Raw genomic sequence first — 23366 nt, forward strand, 5'->3', positions numbered from 1 at the left:
GCTGTGCTTCTGAATCACATCTTAAAGGCATCTATTTATTTTCTCCTTCTAGGGCCTAATCCAGATCCCATTTAGGTCTCTGGGAGCTTTTTTGTTGTTTTCACTAAGAGTTAGTACGGCCTCTTGATGTCAGGGCAGCATAAGCCTTGCATTTATTGACAACCAGTGACAACCAAAACTACCACAAGTGGCCCTGCCCTCAGGCCTCACATGGAGGCATAGCCTGTAGGGTGACAGAGTTCAGCTCCCTTGGCTCATTCAGATGCTGGAAAAGGCTGGGGATTAGCGGCTGCTATGAGGGATGATTATCCCTCTGGAACCGGACCAAGATTACTGGCCTCATTTCGCAAGAGCCTTGGGAGGATGCTGCGTGGGGTTCTCAATGGTGCTGGCCAGTCTAACTCAGATATTTGGCTTCCTAGGGACAGAGCTAGACCATTGTCAGTTGCTTTTGAAAATCCCACCCTTCTACATCAGCTGAGATCGAAGGGCCATCTCGTTCTGTTAGGTCCTTTGACAACAGCCAGAGCCAGCTGCTCCAAGGGCTTGCCAGAAGCTTTGTAGGAGGTAGGACGAAGATAAACTGCCATCAACAAAGTATCCTCCAAACTCCCAATAGTTCAAGGCCAACATATGGATCCAGATCCTTGACCCAATTTTGGCCTCCACACTTTTTCCAGGCTGGCCTTCATCTGGCCAAATAGCACCAAAAGCCTCTTTGGCCATCCACAAACCATCCAGTCCCCTCAGAATCAAAGCTGTTTTAAACAGGGTCTCCCTAAATCTTCTTGCAGCAGGACTGGACTGCCAGCCGCCACAATGGAGGTTTGACCCAGCAAGCTGAGCAGGGATGAGCACATGCCCAGAGCAGAGCTCTCCAGATGTTCCTCTGGCCTTACGTGAGGCTGTAATGTTTGCAAGGGACTGAAGCATGAACTGGCCCATTAATACTAGCAGGTGCGAGCAACAAAGGAGGAAGAGGAAAAACCTGATAATCGGGTGGAAAAAATGGCAGAAAGATAAACCTTCCTGCAAAAGCCTTGTGAGACAGTATTAATAGTTAACTTGCCCCCTTTGTGGGCTGCCGGGACCAGTGACATGCTAAAGAGGAGATATTTACCTTGCAAAGCAAATTTGTCCTTCATTGTGCCCAATTATTATTGTTGTTATTTGCTCTTCGCCTTCTGAAAGATAAAGGGAAAGCATACAAGCCATCCTCAAACTGCAGGCACAGCCTCCCCTATCTCCCTGCCTGCGTCCTCAGAAAAGGAGAGGATGCTAAACACAGCCCTTTGAAATATGGGAGGATAATTGATCCTCTGACGTTGAGAAGCCCACAGAACTCCTAAGGGAGTGCAGGTATAAAAGAGGAGGTGCACCTCCCTTAGTAGCTGGAGAACAGCCGCTGTAGGTAGGGGAGACCTGAAAGAAGTCTCTTCAGCACAGTCTCCCTAAGATCCTGTGCAGGTGAAGAACTCAGGAGAAAGAAGCCCACTCTAGTAAGCAGCAAAAGCTGGAGAGAGAGTGGTATTTTTAACAGAAAGAGGAGACCTCCTAAAGAGCAGCAGAGCTGGGAAGATCTATTTCCCTAGGGAACGGTAAGTTTGATCCTGTGCATGTGGGTTTAACAAGGTACCTGCTATTTGGAAACTGGGAACAATTCAATTCCACTACAGCAAAAGCAGACCTGGTATCGGTGATCAGCTTAATTAGACATAACATCCTCTGTATTGATCAGAAAAGCTTTATGGGCTTAAGTTACAATATGAAATAAGTAATAATTGACTTATATGATACATAGTAAATGTTATAGTTATGATACAATAGTAGAAAAATGTTATAGACCTTGCAAAAACAGACTGGACATTTATTTGACCAGGTATAAAACTGACTCCCTACTGTTCCAATACTGATGATGTCCATCACCAAGTAATAATATTTTAATCATTCAATATGAAACATTCATTTGAGCCATACCAAAAGGGTGAGTTGAAATGTGAAAGATTGTGGCAGGTTGTGCAAAGTCAATTGGAGGATAGCAAAGGAAGCAATTTGAAAATGCATGTCCTTCTCTGATGTGATATTTTACAGTGTAAACATCTGAACTTTACAGGACTGTGGAGTGGTGAAGACTTCATTGCATTGGTGTAGTGGGATTTTCAGGATTGATTAGACAAGGTCCCAGAAACAGGATAATCTCATCTTTCCAATTGCCTTTTCAAAAATACCACAGCATTAAAACTGTCTTTGGGGTCCCAGGTAGCTGCATTGGCTAATCTTTTGTACTTGCATTAAGAATTTTTTATTTCAAAGTGTTTTCTTTTATTATTATTAGCTGCCTCCCCCCCCCCCCCCCAGCTGCTAGAATGGAAAGTGGAAAAGTGAAATGAAGACCATTAGGACAGGGCTAAGATTTTGCAGGACTGTAAATCTGGAAATATTTAGACACCTGGCAATCCTCCCACTTGCCTTGTGAAATATTTAAGAAGCAAATAGGACTTTAGCTCCAGGTCCCCTCTGAAAGAGCTGGAAGAAATACCAAGGGGAAGAGAGTGAGATCGAAAGAGAGGACTGAGGGGACACAAATGGAATGATGAGGGAAAGAGCAGAAGAATGGAGAAGAGGAAAAAGGGAAAACCAGGAGGCAACAATAGATAAAGGAATCGGGAGGGTGGAAGCTTCATGAAATTCTTGGTAGGGAAAAATCAGCCATTTCAGAAGGGATCTAAACCCAGTTTTAGATGGATCTAAAACTCATCTCAGGACAACTCTGCAGTGCAGAATGGAGCCAGCTTCAGAAGAAAGTTGAGAACAGGTAATAGAGCATAGGAAAGCTTACCAAGGGGAAATGGGGAAGGAAGGGGGATAGGAAAGGGAGTGATAGTGGGCTCTCTCTCTGTTTACATCAGTGCTACCTCAACACTAGCCCACTCTTCTGTTCTGATGGCTGTTTGGTGTTTTCCCCAGCCTGCGGGGCTGTGACCTGCCAGCACTGCCTTGGAGTTCAGGAGCTCACCTGCAGCTCTTTATCCAAAGCTGATGGACATGATTAGGAACCCATCACTGAGGTATCCGGGGGGCACATCCATCCCCAGCAATTAGCATTTTAAACCTAAAACCATATGCCTTGTAGCCTTGCCCCAAAAGGGCCTCGCGTAAGGATGGTTTATAAAGAGGCATAGTTCTTAGGGCAGATTCCCCTCCACCACTGACCAAGAGTCAGTGCTGCTCTCAAGTCAGACAAGCCACTTCCCAACTAGAACAGGTGAAGATGCTGCCAATGGCCGGCCCAGACTGCAGGCTTCAAATATGAGCAGTCGCATGCTAGGAAGCAAGACACTGGACCAAGGACACACTGGTGGTAATTGGTGCCATCCCATCAGTCACTGGCTGGACATACAGCCCTGGAAGCTGGGTGAGATTTTGCCATTCATTTACTGGAGGTGAAATCAGAGTCACCCCTGAGATATTTTACAATTCCTTTTGCCCCTAACAACCTCCTTCTCCTAGCTATGTAAACTGAAGTGCTTTTTCCCTGATATAATCCACCAAGCAGAGGGGCTCTTGTCTGTCCAGACCCACCTGAATCTGTCGCTGTGTTGTTTGGTTTCAGTGCCAAGTGCCTTGGCACAGGGACAGCGTTTGTGCAGTGCCATATGCTCGATGGCACTCCATCAACACCAACAACAGCAGCAATACCCCGTCAGCGGAGATGGGCAAACCTGCCTGTTCTTGTCAGATACGGCAGTACAGACCTGCTGGAACTGGATCATATTAACACAAGTCTCTGCTGACTCTGAGCTACCCCTTCTCTCATCTCCAAGGTCCTTTTGTACCAAATGCTTCATTTTCACCTCCCATTCATGTTATTTGCAAGGGAAGTTAGTTGCTTCTTCCATCTTTGCCAGCCTCCTGCCATTTTAATTCCTTCTGTCACTGAAAAGATGCCCTCATGCATATAGCCCAGGGCTTGAAGACCTGGGTGCTCTCCCTGATTTTGCAAGATTCTTGTATAATTTTGCAGAAGTCATCAGCTGGGACAATACAGGTGCTGCAAGTTGTTGTGGGGCAGTGCAGAGGAGGCTGAGGAGAGCTCTAGGTAATGCTGTACCTGGGTTGGTAAAATACATATTGCACTGTGAAGCTACACTGGTCAGTGCAGAGAAGGGAATGGGCCCGTCTCACTCCCACTGCAGCCTGCTCCTGCCTCATGTGTCACCCCATCTGGTCCTACTTGCCACTTTCCCAATTTTTTCTGTTGGGAACAGCCCCGTTCCCCAGAGCCAATATCCTCCCTGTCCTTTGTCAGAGCTTTCTTCATTCTCAGCTACTCCATTTTGACAATCCCACCTTGCTCTCAGCTGCCTTGCCCCCAGAGATCTGTGGCAGTGAAACTGAAAGCTCTTTGGGCTGCAGGTGCTAATCCCCTATGCAGGGCTCTGGCTGTGATCACACCTCAACAAAGGGCATTTATTTGGGATTTTACCAAATGAGGGGGACAGAGGCCATCCAGTGCCCAGGGGAGCCCTTGTCTGGTGTCTCAACGTATACATTCTGAAAGTCGGCTCGCTCACAGACAGGGATGCAAGGATTCAGGGGCTGCATGTGTAACACCCCTGGAATTCCCCAGAAAAGGACCCATGAAGTTGGAAGATGGTCACTGAAGCAGGGGAGGCACCCAGCTGCAGGGTGCAGGTATCGGGTAGGAGTTCTGGGAAGCAATAAATAAAGACGTATATGAGAAGCACTGTGCAATGCCAGGGTATTTCTGTGCAAGGCTGCTGCCGAGTTCTGGGTAGTGCATGTTAAGTAACATCATTCTGGTGTGTACAGGGAGTTGTTTCTGTACTATTGGTGCCAACGATCCAGAGAGGATGGATCTAAAACTGACCAAGCAGAGAAAGGTGTGGCTAAGAGTCCTTCTGCATAGTCAAGAAGCCTTCTCCCAGCTCCCTGACAGGAGGGCAGGAGTCTGTCTCTGCATTCCCATCACTGGCTCACACTACTCTCTTTCAGGTTGCTCCAGAAGGGTGAATGATGCTGGACAAGGCCATCCTCCTCCTATTCCTCCACTTAGTCATGTGCTCCATCTCTTCTCCTCTCTATCCAGCTCTCAGGTACGCTCTGGTCTCCTCAATTTTCTGCCTACCCTGGATATTTTCCTCATAGCTTCACATCTGAGCATTCAGGGTGCGTCTATACAGCCTCCTGGGTTAGCCTGAGGGCATCACTGAGATGTAAGCCCCTGACCCGCTACTATGCATCTGGGTGTGCACATTAGGCCATAGAGAGGACTCCGGCGCATGGAGTGGGGAAGGGGAGTGGAGTACAGTGCTCTGGAGCACACTCACCCCACTCCGAACTACTCAGGTCTGCTGCAAGTTGTAGCCTGGTCACATACATATAGGCAAGATGTGGCACACTCACATGGGGCACAGACACATCTGTAGTGGGGCCATCAGTTTTCAGGCTTCCCTCCACTGCTCTGACAAGATATTACAGTGCCAGCTGGTTGCAACCGTGATGCTATGTCAACCTCCCCTAAGTGCTATCAGTGCATTTCAGTCCTAACAGAAAATGCCCTCTGCCCCAAACACCATCAATTAATCTCAGCCCTGTTTGGGAGCACCCTCTGCTATTTCAGTCCAGGGACCCATACTACCCCTCTGGACCCAGAGTGTCCCCTGCCATTTTGCCTTGATCCCTGCCCCAGATCTATAGCTCTGCCAGCTCACCCTAGCCCTAACCCACATCCCCTTATGCTCCTTCAGTCTGGACTGCCTCCCACACAGAACTGTCACATCACCTCTGTCCTGACCTGCAGCCCCTCCCCACCATGCCAGCTTGCAGCAGCTTCTGCCTAGACACTGCAGGTTGTGCTAAATCATCTTTTTTTAAAAAACATCATTTTCTGCTTCAGTGAGGACGAGCTTTTCCTCCTCCTCATCCCTCTGGCTGGGAGGAAAGCTCACGATGCTGCTGCTTCTCCGCAAGCAGCTGTTTATCTCCTTGGTTATCTCATGATATTCTCCTGTTTTAGTCTAGATCCTCTGCTCACGCTAGGTGCATGGCTATTGATGGAGCCTGACCGGGCCCCCATGCCAGCATTTGTCAGCCCACACAACTGCCTAGCTGGGCTGGTGGGTGCACAGTTAGGATGGGGTGTAGCTGCTTGCAATAGTGCACTGTCCTTGCTGCTATTATTAATGTATCCCAGTCTGACATAAAGGCAAGTACATTAGGCAGCTGAGGGGAAGGCCAGATTCAGACAAACAAAGGGCACTTTAAGGTGTTCCTGGAGATGAGGACTGGTGATAACTGGGCCAGCAGCTTGTATATTCACACAGCAGGTTCGAGCACAAGCTAGCTTAGTCATGTGCCTTGTAGCAGCCCCAGCTAGCCCTGTTGGTGATGGTGGGGAGGTCAGGCTCCATGGTCCAGCCAGTCCTCTCCAATATGACCAAAGGGAGATGATTCTGAGGACAGTCATTAGAGGGCTTAGATGCCACAGGGTTTGGTGCAGTACAGAAATCCAGATGGATTCACAGAGAAGTAATATCCATCCATCCACCCCCCACACGTGGGCTGAGTTACTATCAGATAGCAATAACTTGGTTGTTGCCAAACTGGGCAGGGTTTGAATGAGTGGCCTACAGCAGACTGGCTCTCATAGCTTGATAGCAATTCTCCAAAACCTCTACTCCAGCCCCTGGCAGCACAGCACACAAAAAACATTAACAGGACAGTTAACTTTGCATGGTCAAGCACTCTAAAGTTAGCTCATGCCAGAAGTTAGGTTGCTGGGGCAATCTTAATTTAGCTCTCATGGGCCTGTCCATTGGAATGAATGCTTATCTCTGGTCTAAGGCCCATTTAATTACTTGTGCAGAGTGAGACTGTTCCAGCAGGGGAGACTGACTTGATATCTCAGCAAGAGGGCACTCACCTGGGATGCAGAGTTGTCTGTGTCAGGCAGAGTGAGGAGCTGAGCCTGGGCCATCCAGATCCTAGAGTGCTCCCAGCCCTGGGATGTTGGCTGTGCTGTGCTAGGGCTCCCTTCTCCTGACCAGAAAATCCATCAGACTGGAGAAAACTTTCCTGTCAAAACTGCTGACAAATTCCCAGCCCCTGCTCCAATGCATGGAAAAAGCAAAGGGTTTTTTCAGTGATCTCCTTACTAAGATATCAACCAAATCCCCCTCACTGCTCACACATGTTCTGGACCATTATGCCTACAACACCACTCCAACCAGACCAAAGCATGGAGGCACTTGAACATCTCAAAAATGAAGGTCTCAAAATAGGTTTTCTTCAGCAAGGATAAAACCAAATGCATCTCCCCCAAACTTCTATTTTGGGTAGGGCTGAACCCCTTTGACTGGAATTAAAAAAAAATTAGCTTCAGGCAGACATCTACCATACAAAATTTCAGCCAAGTTATAAGCAATGGAAAGCAAGGTCTTGTCACTGCAAGTGTCAGACAATCTTAATGAGCAGTGTCACAAGTTCTGGCCAGGATTCAGTAGAGGAGAATACAAATTCTCCTCCTTTGCATATTCTATTATTGGTTCCTTGCATTAAAGTGAAGGCTGTAGGCACTCTGGTGTATGAACTGAAGGGTTTGCACCCAGCCTCTTGTCTGAATTTCTCTGTCACCTTCACAAATTGGTGAATGCACAATGCTGGGTGCAGCTGGAATCTGAGGCCACCAAATTCACCCCACTGTAGGGAAAATCCTTTAGCTTAGCTTTTCCTTTCTGACATAGTGAAAACCAGATCACTCATATTTGTCCTGGGTATATTGGCAGCTCATAGAAAAGAGACATCTGGGACCTGATGTCTAGTGCAGTGGTATGTGACATCCAGGCAGTTGCTAACCTGTGGAGTAAAGCAATGGGCAAGGCCTGTGCATTACCCATGAGACAGGGAAGAAGAGAGGATAAGACACAGAGATGAAATCAGCAAGTGCCATTTGAGGGGGCTGGTGGTTCTCTCTGTCAAGCATCTCAGTGGTACAGAGAGGGTGAGCAGGGCTGCAGTTTAAACATGCTGAGTGCTGCGTTGGCTTTTACAGATACAACCCAGGGCCCATTGCTGGCAAGATGGTGAGCTTTCAGCTCCGGGACAGCGGCCCAATGCAGAGCCAGAACCTCTCTGCTGAAGAGCAGGAAGAGGAGAGTTTTCTTACTGATCCTGCTGAAAAAAGGTGGGTGCCTCACTCTCGAGCCCCAGCTCACAATGGAAAGAGCCCCGGTTAAATTCTTCCTGCAGCGAAGCCCAAACAGAAACAGCAAGAGGACTCAGGAGCCAAGGGAAGTTTTGTAGAAAAAGCTCCATTCACCCTCCCTAACACCCATTCTCCCTCCAACCTCTCCCCACTCAAGTTTTGCAATCCTTTTACCATGTTGTGTTCTGCTGTATGGATGCTGATTGGGCTGGTTAGCATTTTTCCTGCTGTCTCCTTATCATGCATTTTTACATCAACAGCAATACATTTTCTGACCTAGCAGTGCCCAGACCTTGGGGAGACTGTGTAATGGGCACTTGCCCCTCCAGGAGGTCAGATCTCAGCAGCACTTGAGTCAGGTGCTCTGCAGCACTTCTCAAAAGTCCTCTTTTCCCGAAAGGTCAACTTTCCAAGAGAGTTTTTACAGTTCTCTTGTGTGTCCCCTCTGCAGGATGCAGCGACATGCAGATGCCATATTCACTGACAACTACCGGAAATTCCTGGGGCAAATCTCTGCCCGCAAGTTCTTACAGACCATTATAGGCAAGCGGCTGGGGTAAGCCAACCTTTGCTGCTCCCCTGGGTAAGTGGGTTGGGCATTGGGCAGCCTCTTCTGTAAAACAGCTTTCCTTCCGGGCCCAGTGGAACCATCCCCTCCTAGCCAGGTTCTCATTTCAGTTCTCACTCCTCCATCAGTCCCCCAGCTTGCTTTGTCTTGTGGGAGTCCTGCATCTCCATTTTGTAGGATTTCTGCCAACACAGTTCTTCTCCCTGGGCACGCTATTTAACCTCTGCCTTCCCAGCCTTTCAACGACAGACTTCTCCTAGATCTCTGCTACCATGTTTGTAACCAACTAGAACCTTTGTGGAAAGCCAAGTAATTGATATCACTCATGGGGGGGGGGGGGGTGGTGGAAATAACATAGCTAGTTCCTACCCTACTTTGGAGCAGGAGGAAAACAGCATCCACTTTGCTGCTCCCATGGCTTGGACAACATCCAGTGCTTGTAGACCAGATGAAATACATTTTACAACTGCAGCCCTGCAACGATGTCCCTCTGGGCCATCGCCGTTCTTACCCAAGAGCCTGGAAGACCCTGAATCAACCTCTCTTATCAGAACCCCCTTGCACCACAGATCTCTTCTCCTTACAGAAAGTAGTTGAAAGACCTGCTTGTGGAACTAACTGCCCATTTCTGTTTCCTTCTTCCCTGAAGCAGTGAAGGCAGCTCAGGGGAAGGGGTGCACGAATTCTTGACCAGGCGCCAGTCTGACAGTATCTTGATGGACAGCCGCTATCACCAGCAGATGGTATTAAGGAATTTCTTGGGAGCCATTCTACAGAATCAAAGGTAAGTAGAGAACTCTACCTGGGAATGAAGGCCTCTATGATCCTAACCTCATTGCAGGCTTCAGGAGCTTTGGCTCTATACTTCAGTGGGAGCAGGAAAAGCTTTTTTGTTCCTGTTGGCTTATGGAGGTGGGACCATGTGGCTATGTCCAATCCTTCAAGTATGCTGAAGATGAAAGCAAAGGACCTACCTACCAGGCAGCGAAGCTCGCATCTTCCCCACCAGGGACAAGCCCATCATAGCTACATGACTGGGAGCTTGCCCAGAGCCTGCCAGCAGTAGATGAAGTACTAAAGCCACCCCCTGTGGATTTTTCTTTGTTCTTCAATTCTCTTGAGAGAAACGTGGGTGGGGGAATATATATTATGCCCTTCCCATCCTCTCCTGTCATGCAGGCCTCAGGATGCCACCAGTGATCAGCTAGATGACTTTACCAGCACCTTGGCCAAGCTCATGAAACTGTAAATAACTCACCCCACACCCCATCTGGTTCTGGTGAGTATGGGTCTCCAGCTGCTGAGCTTTGGGCAGTGCTCCATACTGAAGATAAGTTTCTGTACGAACCAGTGGTGTTCCAGCCTTTGTCTCAGCCCAAAACAACTCCTGAATTCTATTCTATGGGAGTGAAGAGCTCAAAGCTCCCTCTCAAAAGTCAGGTCACTTACTGAGGCATCTAAAAGTCAATTTGAAGCCTGTTTTTTGTTTGGAAAGGTCAGCCATGTAGACAGACACTGACTTTAAACAATGCCTTTGTAAGCAGAGATCAGAGAGCTGCAGGGCACCAAGTGGCCTCTCAGGGAGCATACCACTGAACGCTAGGTCCCAAGTCTCCACTGTTGCAGGGCAGGGTCCTAAGACTCCACAGCTCTGAGACAGGGCCCTACATTCAAGCACTGCCTTTTTATGGTGGTTCCTTCAACAAGTCCAAAAAGCTTGACGCCTGTTAGGGGGCTGGGGAAATGCTTGGAAGCCAGGCAACCAGATGCTGGTTGAGACACAGTCCAGCTTTTTCTAAGCAGGCCAATCAACTAAAATAAAATGTTTAGGATCCTTGGGTTAGAATGGAGAAGTAAAGCTTGTACTGTGCTGTTCGCAGAACCTGCTCAGAGCAAGCAGGAATCTCTCCCCCCGTCCTGCTGTCACATTGCATCTGCATCCCTTGGCCTGCAGTTGTTAGAGGCTGATGTTCAGCCTCTATGTGCCTATGTGCTCCAAAAGTAACTTAATTTAATGCAAAAGTTCTCAATAGGTCAACAGGACACCAACCCAGACACACCTATTGACCACCTCTCTTATTCCCTAGTTCAGGGAAGAAGTCAACTCTGCCAATCCAAAGAAGGCACTACAGAGAAGTGAGAAAATAAAGTCTCTCAAACTCACCTGGGTCCAGATGCCAGTTCTTTGCCTGTTTAGAGCCAATCAACCAGCTTGGCTTGGTTTACTTTTAAAGTTTAAGTTCCTCACTGCACAGCTCTGGAGTTTCGTTCCTTAGGGAACTGATTACACACAATGTTCTTCACATTTCCTTTAATTTAAGCTAAGTTACAGCACCTAGCTATAACTTTCCACTTTTAGCAAAAGGAAGCCCCCTGGGCTTTGTTTTTCCCCATGTGAGGTTCTGGCTTCAGAGCTATTTCTTACAGTGGGTCCTTCAATGAATTTAAAAAGGAATTCTTCATCTACTGATGAAGTCTTATCTCTGGGGCAACCAGCAGATGTTCACAGCAATCCAGGACAGCCTTTCAAAACAAGCCAGCATATATTAGTTAGTATTGAGGTCCTTAGAATAAATTGGAGAAGCAAGTTTTATGGCATGTTCACATAGACAGCACAACCTGCTGCCCTGGCCTCAAGACACCCAGGGTATTCTCTCACTTCATTGGCAGCAGAGTTCTCAACAGCACCCTTCTTCTCTTAAAACAGTGTACCAAAACCTGAAACGCAATTCTGCTTCTCTTGGCTGGCAATTAGTGTCTGAGAAATTATCTTCTACAGTATTTCCAGTAGAAAGCCAACATATGGTGGCAACTGGGTAGTTCTGTCCTACTAACCCAGACATGCCTACCTGACCAACCCATACCTCTTATTCCTGTGTCCCCAAGAAGTTCTAATAGATTAACATACAAAAGAAAGGGGGGGGCAAAAGTCACTTTATAGAAGTACAGTGTCCCACATTTTTACACAACGAAATTAAATAAGCCAGAAGTGTGTAATCACCCGGAAAAGCATCAAACTTCTTTATCCTCCTTACCCTTCTTGCTTCACTTTGATTTTGATTTATCTATGTCCACTTGCTGCCAAGTGATGACAGCTAAGTAGAGCCTCTGGTTAATGTAATGAACATCTGCTGTGTTTTTGCTCTTAAACAGCTGCCTTGTAATGGTTTTTTTCCTTCTCCCTTCTGCACAGAATAATTCAGAGATTGTGGACTTAACTGTACAGTAAACAACTCACAGACCAGAAGAAAAAACTCCTGGACCTGAACAGCTGTAAAATTCATGCATATGCTTCTTGGAACCCATGGATGCTCTTCATTAAAGGACTAGGATTTCAATTAACATGCCTTGGTTAATTTGAAGGTCCTTGTAAAGTAACAACCCTTTTACCTCACCCCTGTGACTGTACTTGAGCAAACAGGCATTTTACTTTTATTTGCTGCTGCTCTGCATAGGGCTTATCCTATATCTGACTAGGCCACAGCAGAATCTGTGTTGCTATTACCTATAACCTAACAGTTTTTAATCAAATGCTACAGAAAACATCTGCTTGCTGTTCAGATTGAGAGTTTAACTCAATAAATATTCAGGCAATCCCAAATTATGTTTTGGTATCCAAATCAATTTATCCGTATGTACTGATTTGATACCTCCCTCTGACTGATGCTGTTCGAAGTGGAGAGGGGATAAGCATTGTATGCCTGTATCTTACAAGTTTTCTTTAGGGGAAGAAAAGGTCCCAAGCATTTACAGTCTACTAGAAACCACACTGGGGCCTCAGGCCCGACTTTTTTATCCAGTCAGGCCTACCCATACAGATCACTTGCAGCAGGACTGAACCCACTAGCAGGTACTAAGGCTCAGTAGCCTAACCTTGTGTTGTTGAAACAGAAGAGGAGAGGATTGGCTTGCTTGCTTTAAATGAGACTGGTACAACAGGGGTGGGAACTTCCCATTATACTGATACGCTGTTTCAGTCATTTAACAGAGGACTACTAACTAAATTTAGGGCCTTGTCTAGATCCCTCTTTAACTGCTCTTTAGAAGGACGAACACTTCATTGTCCCCCCTCAATGACCTTACCTACCCAGGAAGAACATTATTCTGCTTCCAGTTCCAATCTCCTGATTCTCCAACAACTGCACATGTAACAATTACGCCTTCAGGATGAACTGTAAATAATTTCAGGGTGGGTCTAACTTTCCCATCATTGCAGCAGAAATAAAAGTTGTTCTGAACAAACTTGTCCAACAGCAGGACCAGATTCTTCTTGGTCTCTTGAGACGTGTGCCCATTTCTCTCCCAAGAACTCCTGTATCATTAAGCATTAAGGAAGCAGCATTTGACAGCTGGATTCTGCAGGGGCTAATTCTAACAGCAGTGCTAACACACAGGTATAGGTTACAGAAAAAGAATGCGAGGATGCCTGCACCTGCCAACTCTAGCCAGGGGTAGATGCAGGCACAAGTTTGCACATGCATATTTGCAGGATAAGACCTTTGAAAATATCCCCCCACCTTTCATTTCCCATTAGATGGTCAACTTGATCAATGTGAAGCACAGTCCAGCTGTTTTTTCTGAGAGGATGGTAAAAAAGAAGACAGGCCTACTGTGCATCTGAAAATACATCCTTAGGCCTCAACTTAGCTTCTAGATTTGTGGTAAAAAAATGTTCTTCTTGCAACTAACTGCAGCCAGAGTCAGCTGGGAGAAGAGCTGACAGTTAAAATGCTTAGCCTACTTGCATGTGGGTAGATGAAGTCTATCCTTTTGCTCCTACCTACAGATGTAAAAATATGGATGCAACTAAAGATGCAAGTTTCAAGGGCTACCTAAAAACACACCCCAAGGACTACAACTCCCTACATATTCCATTAAAGTCAATCAAGGGTACTATAGAAAGTCACTCCAGATTTCCTTTAGCCATCCCATGTTAGGCTAATACAGTGACTCTCAGGTCCTCTGCTCAACAACTGGAATGACAGGTAAGAACCTGAAGGGTCCCCAGGGCCAGAGGAAAGATCTGAAGTGTTGAGGCACAGCACTCTCTCTTGCACACAATTTTTACATAAATCTCAAATTATGTATTAAAGGTTAAAATCCTCCCCACACTTGTAAAATGCTATGTTTTACAAAGAAAACTTGGGATAAAGGAGCTAAAATACCCGTGAGAAGCTATAACTGAGTGTCAATTGCCGGCACATCATTATTACCTGGTTTGTAGAGTGCCTGGCACAGGGGGTCTCCATTCTTTGTTGACTTTTAAAGCATCACTGTACAAATACTATCTATAATAGCACCGAAGTGGCAAAAGGCCTCTGACCTTGGCCTTTCGATGCATCAAGCAGGGGTGGGCAATTATTTTGACTGGAGGGCCACTTAATGAGTTCTGGTGAGCTGTCAAGGGCTGCCTGGGTAGCTCCACCCCTTGACAGGTGCCCCATGCCCTGGTTGCCATTTTAAGACTGGAAGTCCCACCCTTAATCCCTGACCTTTACCACCAGAAGGCCTTCACTTTGCTCCAGATACACTCCTTTTGGGAGAAGAGGGTTGCCACCTTGAAACTGGAAAACCCCCCCAAATCATTTACTTAAAAAAACAAACAAAAACAAAACCAAAAAACTTCTACTATATGTTAATTTTTTTTAAAATTATATTTAAAAAAATCTTTTTGTCCCGATTTATGTGCGTTTGCATAGTGTATCTAGAGGTAGGTAATTGCATTACAGTTCAAAATACTGTCTTAGTCTTGTATATTGTGTGTGGGGGATAAGAGGGTATATGTGGGGGCGGGTTGGGGAGTGTGTTTGTGTGTGGTTGGGTGTGAATATGGTGGATGGGGTGTATGTGGTTGGGGTGGGATGTATGGGAGGGGGTGGGGGTGTGGGAGTGTGCAAGTGTGTTGGGGGTATGGTGGTGTGTGTGTGGGGGGTGGAATTCCTCAGAGTCCCTGGAGCTGCATGTGGTGGCAGTAAGTGGGGCCAGCCTCACCCCAGCTCCATAGCGCTCCTGCCCAAGTCCATGGCCACACATGGTGGCAGCAAGCAGGGCCAGCTCCACTCAGCCCCATAGTGCACAGTTCCTACAGTGTGCAGGGCCAGCCTAGCCTGGCCCATAGCACAGAGCTCCCCACATTTCCACCCCTTTTCCACCCAGCAGGAGTCCCTGGTCCAGTGGGGCCATACCTGAATTCCCACCCTCGCAGGCAGTGAGCTTGGGAACAGCCTCAGGGTGACTAGGCACAAGCTCTGCCAGGGCAGAGGCTTCTTGTCTCCAGTGTCCCCTGGCTTGGGGCTGGGGCAGGCCAGGCTGGGGTGGTTGCTTAGCAACCAGAGCTGTACCTCCTCCAGGGACAAGTCGGCTTGTAGGGGCAGCAAGGGCCAGGGCTTACGGAGGGGCCCCACGGGCTGGATGGAATTGCTTGGCGGGCTGCATCTGGCCTGCAAGTTGTATTTTGTCTGCCCCTGGCATAGAAGCTGAACGGCAAGGCTCAGGAGCGGTTAACCTAAATGACTTAGTGCTTGCCTAGTTTATATTGTAAGGAGGCAAGGATTTTTGCTGGTGATGTCATTTACAGGATCAAGCAAATTCAGCACACAGTTTGTCATGGTTGGCAAAAATATATATATATATATATATATATATATATATATATATATATATATATATATATATATATATATATATATATATATATATATATATATATATATATATATATGCAGATGGAAAACCAAGGAGTTACTCTTTAAGTAGGAAGATCTGTACTAGGGGATGGAGAAGGAATAAAACTAGGCTAGAAAGTTACTCTAACAGGAGACTTTTAATCTGAACATCCCCTATAAGAGTGTGAATGAAACTGCCTGTGGCCTTTGACCCCAAACTGCTCTTAAAGGGGAGCACTGCCCATTAAAGCCTTCATACTTCAGTACCATGGACAGCTTCTCCCATGGTGCAGGCACAGCAGCCTGCCCTTCAGGCTGGTCTAAAACAGGCTGTGTAAGAAAGGCTCATACATAATGCAGGCAATTATTTACATTGTCAAACAGCATCTATCCATTTGCCAAATTTCAATGATTTTAATATACAAAGGCACCAGCTGAGCTGATTTCAGTGCGCATTAAGAAGCGAAAGAGCCTGCTGTTCTCACCCCTTTAATGCTGATTATGTTGTTATTCAGAACTGGCGCTCAGGCTGCTCAGTTGTTCCCATTTCATGGAGGCTCCATACATTACTCAGAGCCCTCAAAGGCAGTCTCGCAGGACCTGATAAGGTTTGAGGTTAATAGCCAAGTGTTGATACAGTTTGAGATGGACTGCGATGATCTTAGAAAATTATGGGCAATTGTGGGTGACTGCCCAGTGAGCTCACTATCAGTTGCTTAGACTATATCAATGCACCTTCAATTAATCCAGAGAAGTCCAGATTAAAGCTCAGCAGTCCTTTAAGGACAGCGCAGTAAGTATTGGATAAATAGATGCAGGCATTGTATTTGCATCCATCCGTCCTGCTGCAGAAACTCATTTAACTCTGGTTCTGATGAACACGGAAGGGGAGAGGATATGAAAAGCAAACAGCAGAAGCAGTATAAATGTGAAAGGAACTTCAACAAAACCACATCCACAACAAAGATGTTATCTGACAGGCAAAGCCGTGAAAACTTGTTTCATTCTTCGCTGAAGCCCAACTTTACCTCACAGCCTTGGAAACAGCTACAAATAATACTCTAAACTATTCTTTCCTCTTGTCCTCTTTATTCCACAAGCACAGGCATGTCAGACTTACATTTTTTAACAAACAGAATCCAACTACACACCTGGGATGGGGGGAAGAGAGGGGGAAGAAGAGACAGCCTTTGATGGCTTACTTTGAAACATACTCAGAACAGCCATGGAACACAAATGTGGAAAACAAGGTTTAAAAAAATGTATTTGTGATCCTCTTGAACTTATTACCAACAAAAAGAAAAATCTGTTCCACCTTGCATTTCTGGCCTCCTAATTGTCTGTTGGCCTCTTTCCTGTGGAGTTTGTTTGCTTTTTTAAATTTCCTCCATTCTTCTGGTACTAGTGTGTTCTGCAAGGGGAGAGAAAACCAGACACAATTAACATTTTCTATGCTATGAAGCATTTCCTTCTGTATTACAACACCCCCTGCTCTTCTGAGGGAAGGCACAGGGTTTCTTTTACACAACAAAAGATAAACCACATGAGGAGCAAATGTGAGGAGTGGTGAAATGTCCAGACAGTGCAAAGGTGATTTCTGGGCATGTGACAAGAGGTGGCCAACCTCACAAAACATCAGCTGAGTCCAATTCCAATCCTTAAACTGAAGCTGCTGCTGTTTTGTGCACCTAAAATAAGTGGGTTCACATGAAGTATGATAGGAAGATCTTAGTGTCCCCTAGTTAACAGCCATCTCCATGTGGGTGGAAAAGCAAGCCTAGTAGGGTTTAATGCATGGCACTACAAACCACATCTGAGGATAGATGAGACCCAAAGGTGCTGCGGAATCACAGACCCAGTGAAGTCAACTGCAGTGGTAAACTGCAACGGGACCTCTAAAATACGAGGCCCCAACAATGTGGAGTTCAGAACACGCACACACAAGCAGAACTCCACTACAGTCACATACTAGCAAATATATTCCGGGGGCATCAAAACAGACCTGGCTGTGGTCTGGAGTCATATGTGAAGGATGCTGATTGCATGCAACTTGGATAAGAAGAGTGGCATAGAAGGCAGACAAGGCCATTCCTTGTCTGCTCCACAATGTGGTAACAAGGACTGAAATGTAATGAATGTCCAGGCACCAGACCAAGGGCATTTTTAGATGTGTTTTGGGTTGCAGCATTAGGTGCTTTAATTAGCAAGCTGTGCTAATCAAAGTGCCCATGTGTTATGTGTATCAGCGTCCCGGTGCTGAAAAAATGGCAATGGGGCACTTTGAACTAAAGCCCATCAAACATATTTTATTTCAAAGTGCCTGGCTGCCATTTTTTCAGCATGGGGACACACACGGACCCTGATACATGTGATGCGGAAGGCTGCAGGAGCACATCAATTCCTGTGCTCCAGCAGACTCGATTCCCACTGTGTCAGGGCAGGTTCCCCACATGTCTATAGGAGCCCTAATGCATCAATCTCGCCTATCAGTGTAAACCAATTGTGTTTCAGTTACGTCACAACCATTTTTTGTGAACAAAAAAAGAAAGCATCGGAGAATAGCAGTGGTATGGGGTGTGTTTTGAAAGGGTCCAAATAGGGACATGAGGGCAAACAGTCAAGGTAGCCAAGCAAAATGAACTGCTGCAACAAAACAACCCCACAAAATATCCTGCTTGTTTGCACTGGCCTGATCCGTGTGCTCAGAAGCATTAACAGTGCAGAGGCATACATGGCAATTACTACCTAGGGCTCAATGTTTAGTCTCCACCCTTAGAAAATTTGGGTCATGGGCTTTGTGAATTACTACACAGCTGCAAAAGAATCAAAATGGGAGGACTTCAGCTCCATCAAATGAACCTACCACTGATTTTCTCCCGTTACCCTCCCCACCCCTGAAAGAACTCAGCACATAGGAGAAATACGGGGATCACCACACACAAGCACAGAAGCAACTTGGGCAGTCTGATCCTGTAATACTGCTGCATGGTATGTTTAGGAGAAACATAGTAAGTAGTGGACATAGTAAATGCTCCCAAACTAAGAGCAGAAATTAAGGGGCTTGCCACTTGCAAAATGACAGAGGGGAGATACCAACATGATTTGCAGACCTACAAGGAACGACAGTTGATGCCAGCATGGCATCCATCACATAGTTTAATGTCATACAGTAAACTCCAGATAATTCACAGTTGTTTTCATTCTGGTGAATTAACCAGAGCAGATAATGGTGGCAGGGGATCAGAACAAGAACAAATTAAACTACAGCGGCAAATTATCCCACGGGCAAATCAACTGAATTTGCTATACTTGGGATATCTCTTAGCTTGGCTCCTAATGGCTATTTGGTTACCATACTACAAAGCCAGAACATTATGATCCTGCCCAACTGTCAGTTTTTGGTACAGATGCATTGGAATAAAATAACTTAGACACTGCAGGGCAGAACCAAGGAGTATTCACAGCTGCAGGGAAGAACTTGTACTGTGGCAACTTTTCTTACCTTGCCTCTAGCCAGCATTTACAAGTCGCTCATTTACAGTCATGATAAAACCCCTTGTTTAAAAACAAGCCTTAACTTGTGTTTTATCATTATCACACAGTTTAGTCCACCAGAAAAAGGATGCATTTGTGTTTTGTGTATGTATCTAGCACATGATCAGGGAAGCAGGAGGCACCACCCAAGAAGTAATTTTCTCCTGGTGGACACAGATACCAGACAACAACCAAACCAGCTGTAGTAAAAAGTACATCCCATCCCAGACTCCGTCATACGTGCCAGGCTAGGAAGAAGCTTCAGCTAAGATGTATTTTGGCCAAGGAGTGAGCGATGAGAATGAAATGAAGCAGCCAGCATGCCTGGGAAAGGCAAGTTCCAAAAGGGCCCTTACTTCTAGGAAGAGCTGGTCACTAGCAAAACCCCCTTTTACCGCAGCGTTCTATACTTTGCCAACCTACTGCTCTGTTCTGCAGCGATCCTGCCAAAAGGAGAGAGGGATAAAGAGAGAGAGAATAGTGAGAAGGAGAGTAGCCCTGCTCCATGAGCTGGGACACATGAAAGAAAACTGTAAAAAGCAAAACCAGGGCTTCCAATAACTTTGAGATAAATGTGTGCATGAGAAGCACTACCATTATTAATTTTCTGCTACCACAAGAGGACAGTGGCTTGATTCAAAATGTCAGCTTAATTATTGTTCTACCTGAGAATGTGGCAGGGGTGAGCAGCAAGCTACTAAACAAGGCCTTTTAGTAGCTTACTAGTCACTAGATAACATTGAGAGGGCATTCAGAGATAAGTAAGTAGTAAATTACCTGCATTCACCAGCTGGTGCTAAAAGAAGCCCTGGTAGAGCTGAGACAGATAAGCTGTAAGTCACCCACTTTCCCCAGTTATTTTTGCTAAGAAACTTAGAGGTTTTTACAAAAGACAGTAACAATTTCTGTTTTTTTATCTTTACCATTTAAAGGAATCTTCATAGCTTGAAGTGACTTTGCTATAGTGGTAGTCGGCAATCACTAAAATACAGTAGTGCAGGACAAACACAACTCTGCTAGCAATTTATTTCTGATGGAACCCCTGTGCTAACAAGGAGAGAGGAAACACTCTTCTAAGGAAGATGGCTGAAATGTTGATCGAAGGAGGCTCAACATAGCTGATCATCTTTGCCTAGCTGAACTGAACACTGTTTGTTTTCAGAGGAAATAAACCCCTGTAAAGTCACTGACAATGCTATTTCTTTCTTAGATTTTAAGGTTCTGATCTTAGTGTCAGAGAAATCCTTAATTACAAAGTGGAAGCCCATGGATGTTTATGTAAGTGTGCACAAATGCAAACTTCTTCCAAGGAGGAAAGACAATGAAAATATACTAGTTATGACTAGAACACCTCAAAGGACAAAGCCAGAAGCCAGGCTTCACACTAGCATCAAGACTGGTTACTCTGGAGAGAGGGCCCAGGTTATACCACCTACGCTGGAGCAGTGTTAGCTATCTAAGCTCAGAACAGTACATTCTCTAAAAGTTTTGCCTACATCAGAAAGGTCAATGCATGAAGACAGAAACTGGCAGAGAATGTCCTGCATAGGACTCAGAAGTGTAGCTGCTTCTTGTTCAGACCTCTCCACTTCCCTAAATAAATTATCTTTCCTATAGTAGGAAAGGCAAGGAAATGTGACATGCACAGCATATTATAACTGTAGTTTCATTCCATTTCTCTTTTAAGCATTATGAAGACCAGTGACAATAGAAACCTCATCACTAACATTAATGAACCTTGTACCACCCAATACCATTATGAAAAGCAATGCAAGTTCCTCATAACCATAAAAGCATTTACCTGGTAAGTGGAGCTGCAAAAAGGTATTAATACATTTACAGGAAATTTTAATCCATGGCTACTCTGGATATAAAGGCTAGTAAAATCACCCTCCCCAAAGTTTAATACACCACATAGCAAACAAGCAAAGAAACAGTTGCAAGAAAGCAGGATGGCCATGATGCTTAACCACAAACACCTCAAGTTTGGGTCCCATTGACAAAAACTCCTTTCCCCATCTCCTTCAAGTACCTGTGCTGTCAAAGGTCAAGTGGACACTATTGAAATGTCCATCTCGCAGTAGTATAAAAACTGGTATTGTTTTCTGACACCAGGTGCTGTCAACATTACCACCTTCCCCTCCAATTACATCCATGCCCCAACACTTCCCTTTACCTCTTAATTGCTTTCTGAGCTAGCATTCTGTTTCCTGCCAGGAACGTGACACCACCCAGGATGGCCAGGTACTTTAGGGTCTGGAACATGTTGAGCTGAGTCCAGTAGACATACATAAGTCCCAACATGGCTATGAAGAGACAAAAAAAAGACAGAAAAATCTCAAGATGGGCTTCATGAATCCATGCTTGACACAGGTATAGCACTTATGGGTTGTGTGATTTCTAGTTGTTTTCTTGAATGGCAAACGTAATGAAGGAAGTTTAAGAACATTAAGGGACTAAGATCTTCCCAGCTCTGTGGGGGCTTTGGCCTTTAAGAGCTCATGGGAACTTGTCAAGGGGTACAGCAACATGCTGCCACGTGACAAAGAAAGATTTGAGTCTTGAGTTCTCCCAGATTGGAAAGACCTGGGAGTTCTAGCAAGGTAACACCACTCTACAGGAGTGAAACTGGTAGACCTCAGGGAGAAGTAAATCCTCCTGGTCAGAAATTGTTGGACAAGTTGGTCTACAGGAGCAGACCTAGAAAAAAAAAAAAAAAGGACTCTTACAGGCTTCCATCCTCCCTCCACTTCCAGAAAAAGCCCATCCACAAAAGGGTAAATGCACAATAGAAAGTGCAACCCCTAGAAACGAAAAGCGCTCTTAAATGGAGGTAAATGGCATGCAAGAAAAGCCCAGTGTAATGACAGCTGTTATAAACTGATGGCCAAAACAAGTTTATCACCATATTAACAACTGTGAAAGGCAGGAAGGCAGAGGAAAACAAGAGAAATGTTATGCTATTAAGTCATTATAGTTAATAGGTAGCAAGTCCATTTACCATCAGCCCTGATCTGTAAAACCAGTGTGAGGTCACTGAGAGCAATGTGCCTCTGGCACTTACCAGCATGACCCAGGTGAAAGATAATGGTACTGGGAGCAAAGCTGAAGTTTGATATGTTGGCACCAATCTTAATCCACTGAAAGAAAAACAAAACCCAAATTACACTCGTCTTCTCAGCAGAAACTTCTATTCTACAGCAGTCAGTGAAATATTCTCAAGTTCTTAAGCAGGCCTTCTGAACAGGAGTTCCACCAAGCTCTATCAAAACTTTGTCACAACTGCAGAGCTAGTTTGTTAAATACAGTGACCAATCAAGATCAGGTGTCAAGGTATCACTAATGAGTTCTTTTGGCAGAAGGCACTATGCTTCTAGCTGGAACAAACCTGCTTCTGACTTCACAAATGTAGTCCATCACTCAGCATTTCCTAAACAACTAGGAGCCAGCAAAACACATGTATTTTGCTAAGTACCTCCTCCAAACTTACCACAGAAGCTCTGTTACATGGTGTGGTGACAAGGTGTTAAACACATCTTCTGTGCTGGTTTTTTTGGACTGGGTGGGGAAAGAAGGTCTCATGTGCAGCTCACCAGAATGAGATCAACTCACCAGAATGAGCAGCAAAAGAAGTGGCGAGAGAATCAAGGCTGTGAATGTGTTGGACACCACTGTGGGAGGTCTCTTCTCTGGTTCTCTGAACAGGTGCTGTGAAAAGAAGCCCTTTAGAAGCACTACTCAAGACCAACTTTCATTGCAGCAAGTAAAAAGTTTCAGTCCTGTTCATGGTTCCCACCCATTAATTCTGATCAAGAGTATCCCCCTCATGATGTTGTCAATGCAAGGTCTAGTTTAGCCACTAGCAAAGCAATCCCATGCTTTCTGGTTGTGGTCACGTTTTCTTGTACTCAGGCAAGCAGAGAACAACCTGGTCTACTGCATGCATATCTCCATTTCATCACAAGTTGACTAGAAAGGTGAGAAAAATCTTTGGAAGCACATCACTTCCTAGGGCCTCTTCTAGGTTAAGGAGGATGTCCTAATGCTCATATTTAGATCCCCTCAATTTTGCTGCTGCACTCATAGAATAAAAGTTTTATATATTTATTTATGCCTGCTGTTTAGTTTGGCTACTATCTTCTTATGGTAAGTTTTGTTTCCTCTAATTGGCATCACTAACACAATGAAGATGCTCCTTTGTGACAGGCTATTTATCAAATGAGTCTTAGCATGACTAAGAAACAACTGCCCTCTTTTTGACTATACCTGGATTTCTGGCTTAGGAACAAAAAGGTTCTTCGACTGGACTGTGGATGGAGCATCCTCCTCCGGGAATTTAATCACAACATCTGCCTGAAATGGAATTGAGACA

General features: G+C 45.4%; 2 protein-coding genes across 4 annotated transcripts in view; one reads left to right on the top strand and one right to left on the bottom strand.

Moving 5' to 3' along the window:
* Positions 1-1368: 1368 nt before the first annotated feature.
* On the top strand, positions 1369-12133 carry GHRH (growth hormone releasing hormone). Of its 2 annotated transcripts, XM_014609558.3 has the most exons (7): positions 1369-1598; positions 5017-5117; positions 8075-8206; positions 8679-8783; positions 9448-9579; positions 9975-10074; positions 11989-12133. In XM_014609558.3, the coding sequence occupies exons 2-6, from the start codon at positions 5035-5037 to the stop codon at positions 10042-10044; spliced, it is 522 nt and encodes a 173-aa protein (XP_014465044.1). In that variant the 5' UTR covers positions 1369-1598; positions 5017-5034; the 3' UTR covers positions 10045-10074; positions 11989-12133. The 2 variants fall into 2 exon arrangements, with proteins under 2 accessions (XP_014465044.1, XP_059589187.1); XM_059733204.1 differs by lacking the exon at positions 1369-1598 and having other exon boundaries at positions 4917-5117.
* Positions 12134-16529: 4396 nt separating this feature from the next.
* Positions 16530-23366, bottom strand: part of RPN2 (ribophorin II) — a 30306-nt gene continuing 23469 nt past the window's right edge. Inside the window, exons 13-18 of one of the 2 annotated variants that reach the window (XM_019484605.2) lie at positions 23261-23347; positions 22607-22702; positions 22059-22134; positions 21171-21300; positions 19351-19437; positions 16530-16871 (exon numbers count right to left, since the gene is read on the bottom strand). In XM_019484605.2, the coding sequence (XP_019340150.1) occupies positions 19386-19437; positions 21171-21300; positions 22059-22134; positions 22607-22702; positions 23261-23347 (441 nt within the window). In that variant the 3' untranslated portion in view covers positions 16530-16871; positions 19351-19385. The remainder of the gene's footprint in view (positions 16872-19350; positions 19438-21170; positions 21301-22058; positions 22135-22606; positions 22703-23260; positions 23348-23366) is intronic. The other variant, XM_014609731.3, reaches the window with a different exon arrangement.

The sequence above is a fragment of the Alligator mississippiensis genome, chromosome 9, assembly GCF_030867095.1.
Source record: "Alligator mississippiensis isolate rAllMis1 chromosome 9, rAllMis1, whole genome shotgun sequence".
NCBI lineage: Eukaryota > Metazoa > Chordata > Crocodylia > Alligatoridae > Alligator > Alligator mississippiensis.

Excerpts from the sequence above, each read along its gene's own strand:
- GHRH (XM_014609558.3), top strand. The coding sequence starts at position 5,035 with ATGATGCTGGACAAGGCCATCCTCCTCCTATTCCTCCACTTAGTCATG. Across the intron at positions 8,207-8,678 it reads ACTGATCCTGCTGAAAAAAG|GATGCAGCGACATGCAGATG; the intron begins GTGGGTGCCTCA and ends TCCCCTCTGCAG. Across the intron at positions 8,784-9,447 it reads ATTATAGGCAAGCGGCTGGG|TGAAGGCAGCTCAGGGGAAG; the intron begins GTAAGCCAACCT and ends TCCCTGAAGCAG.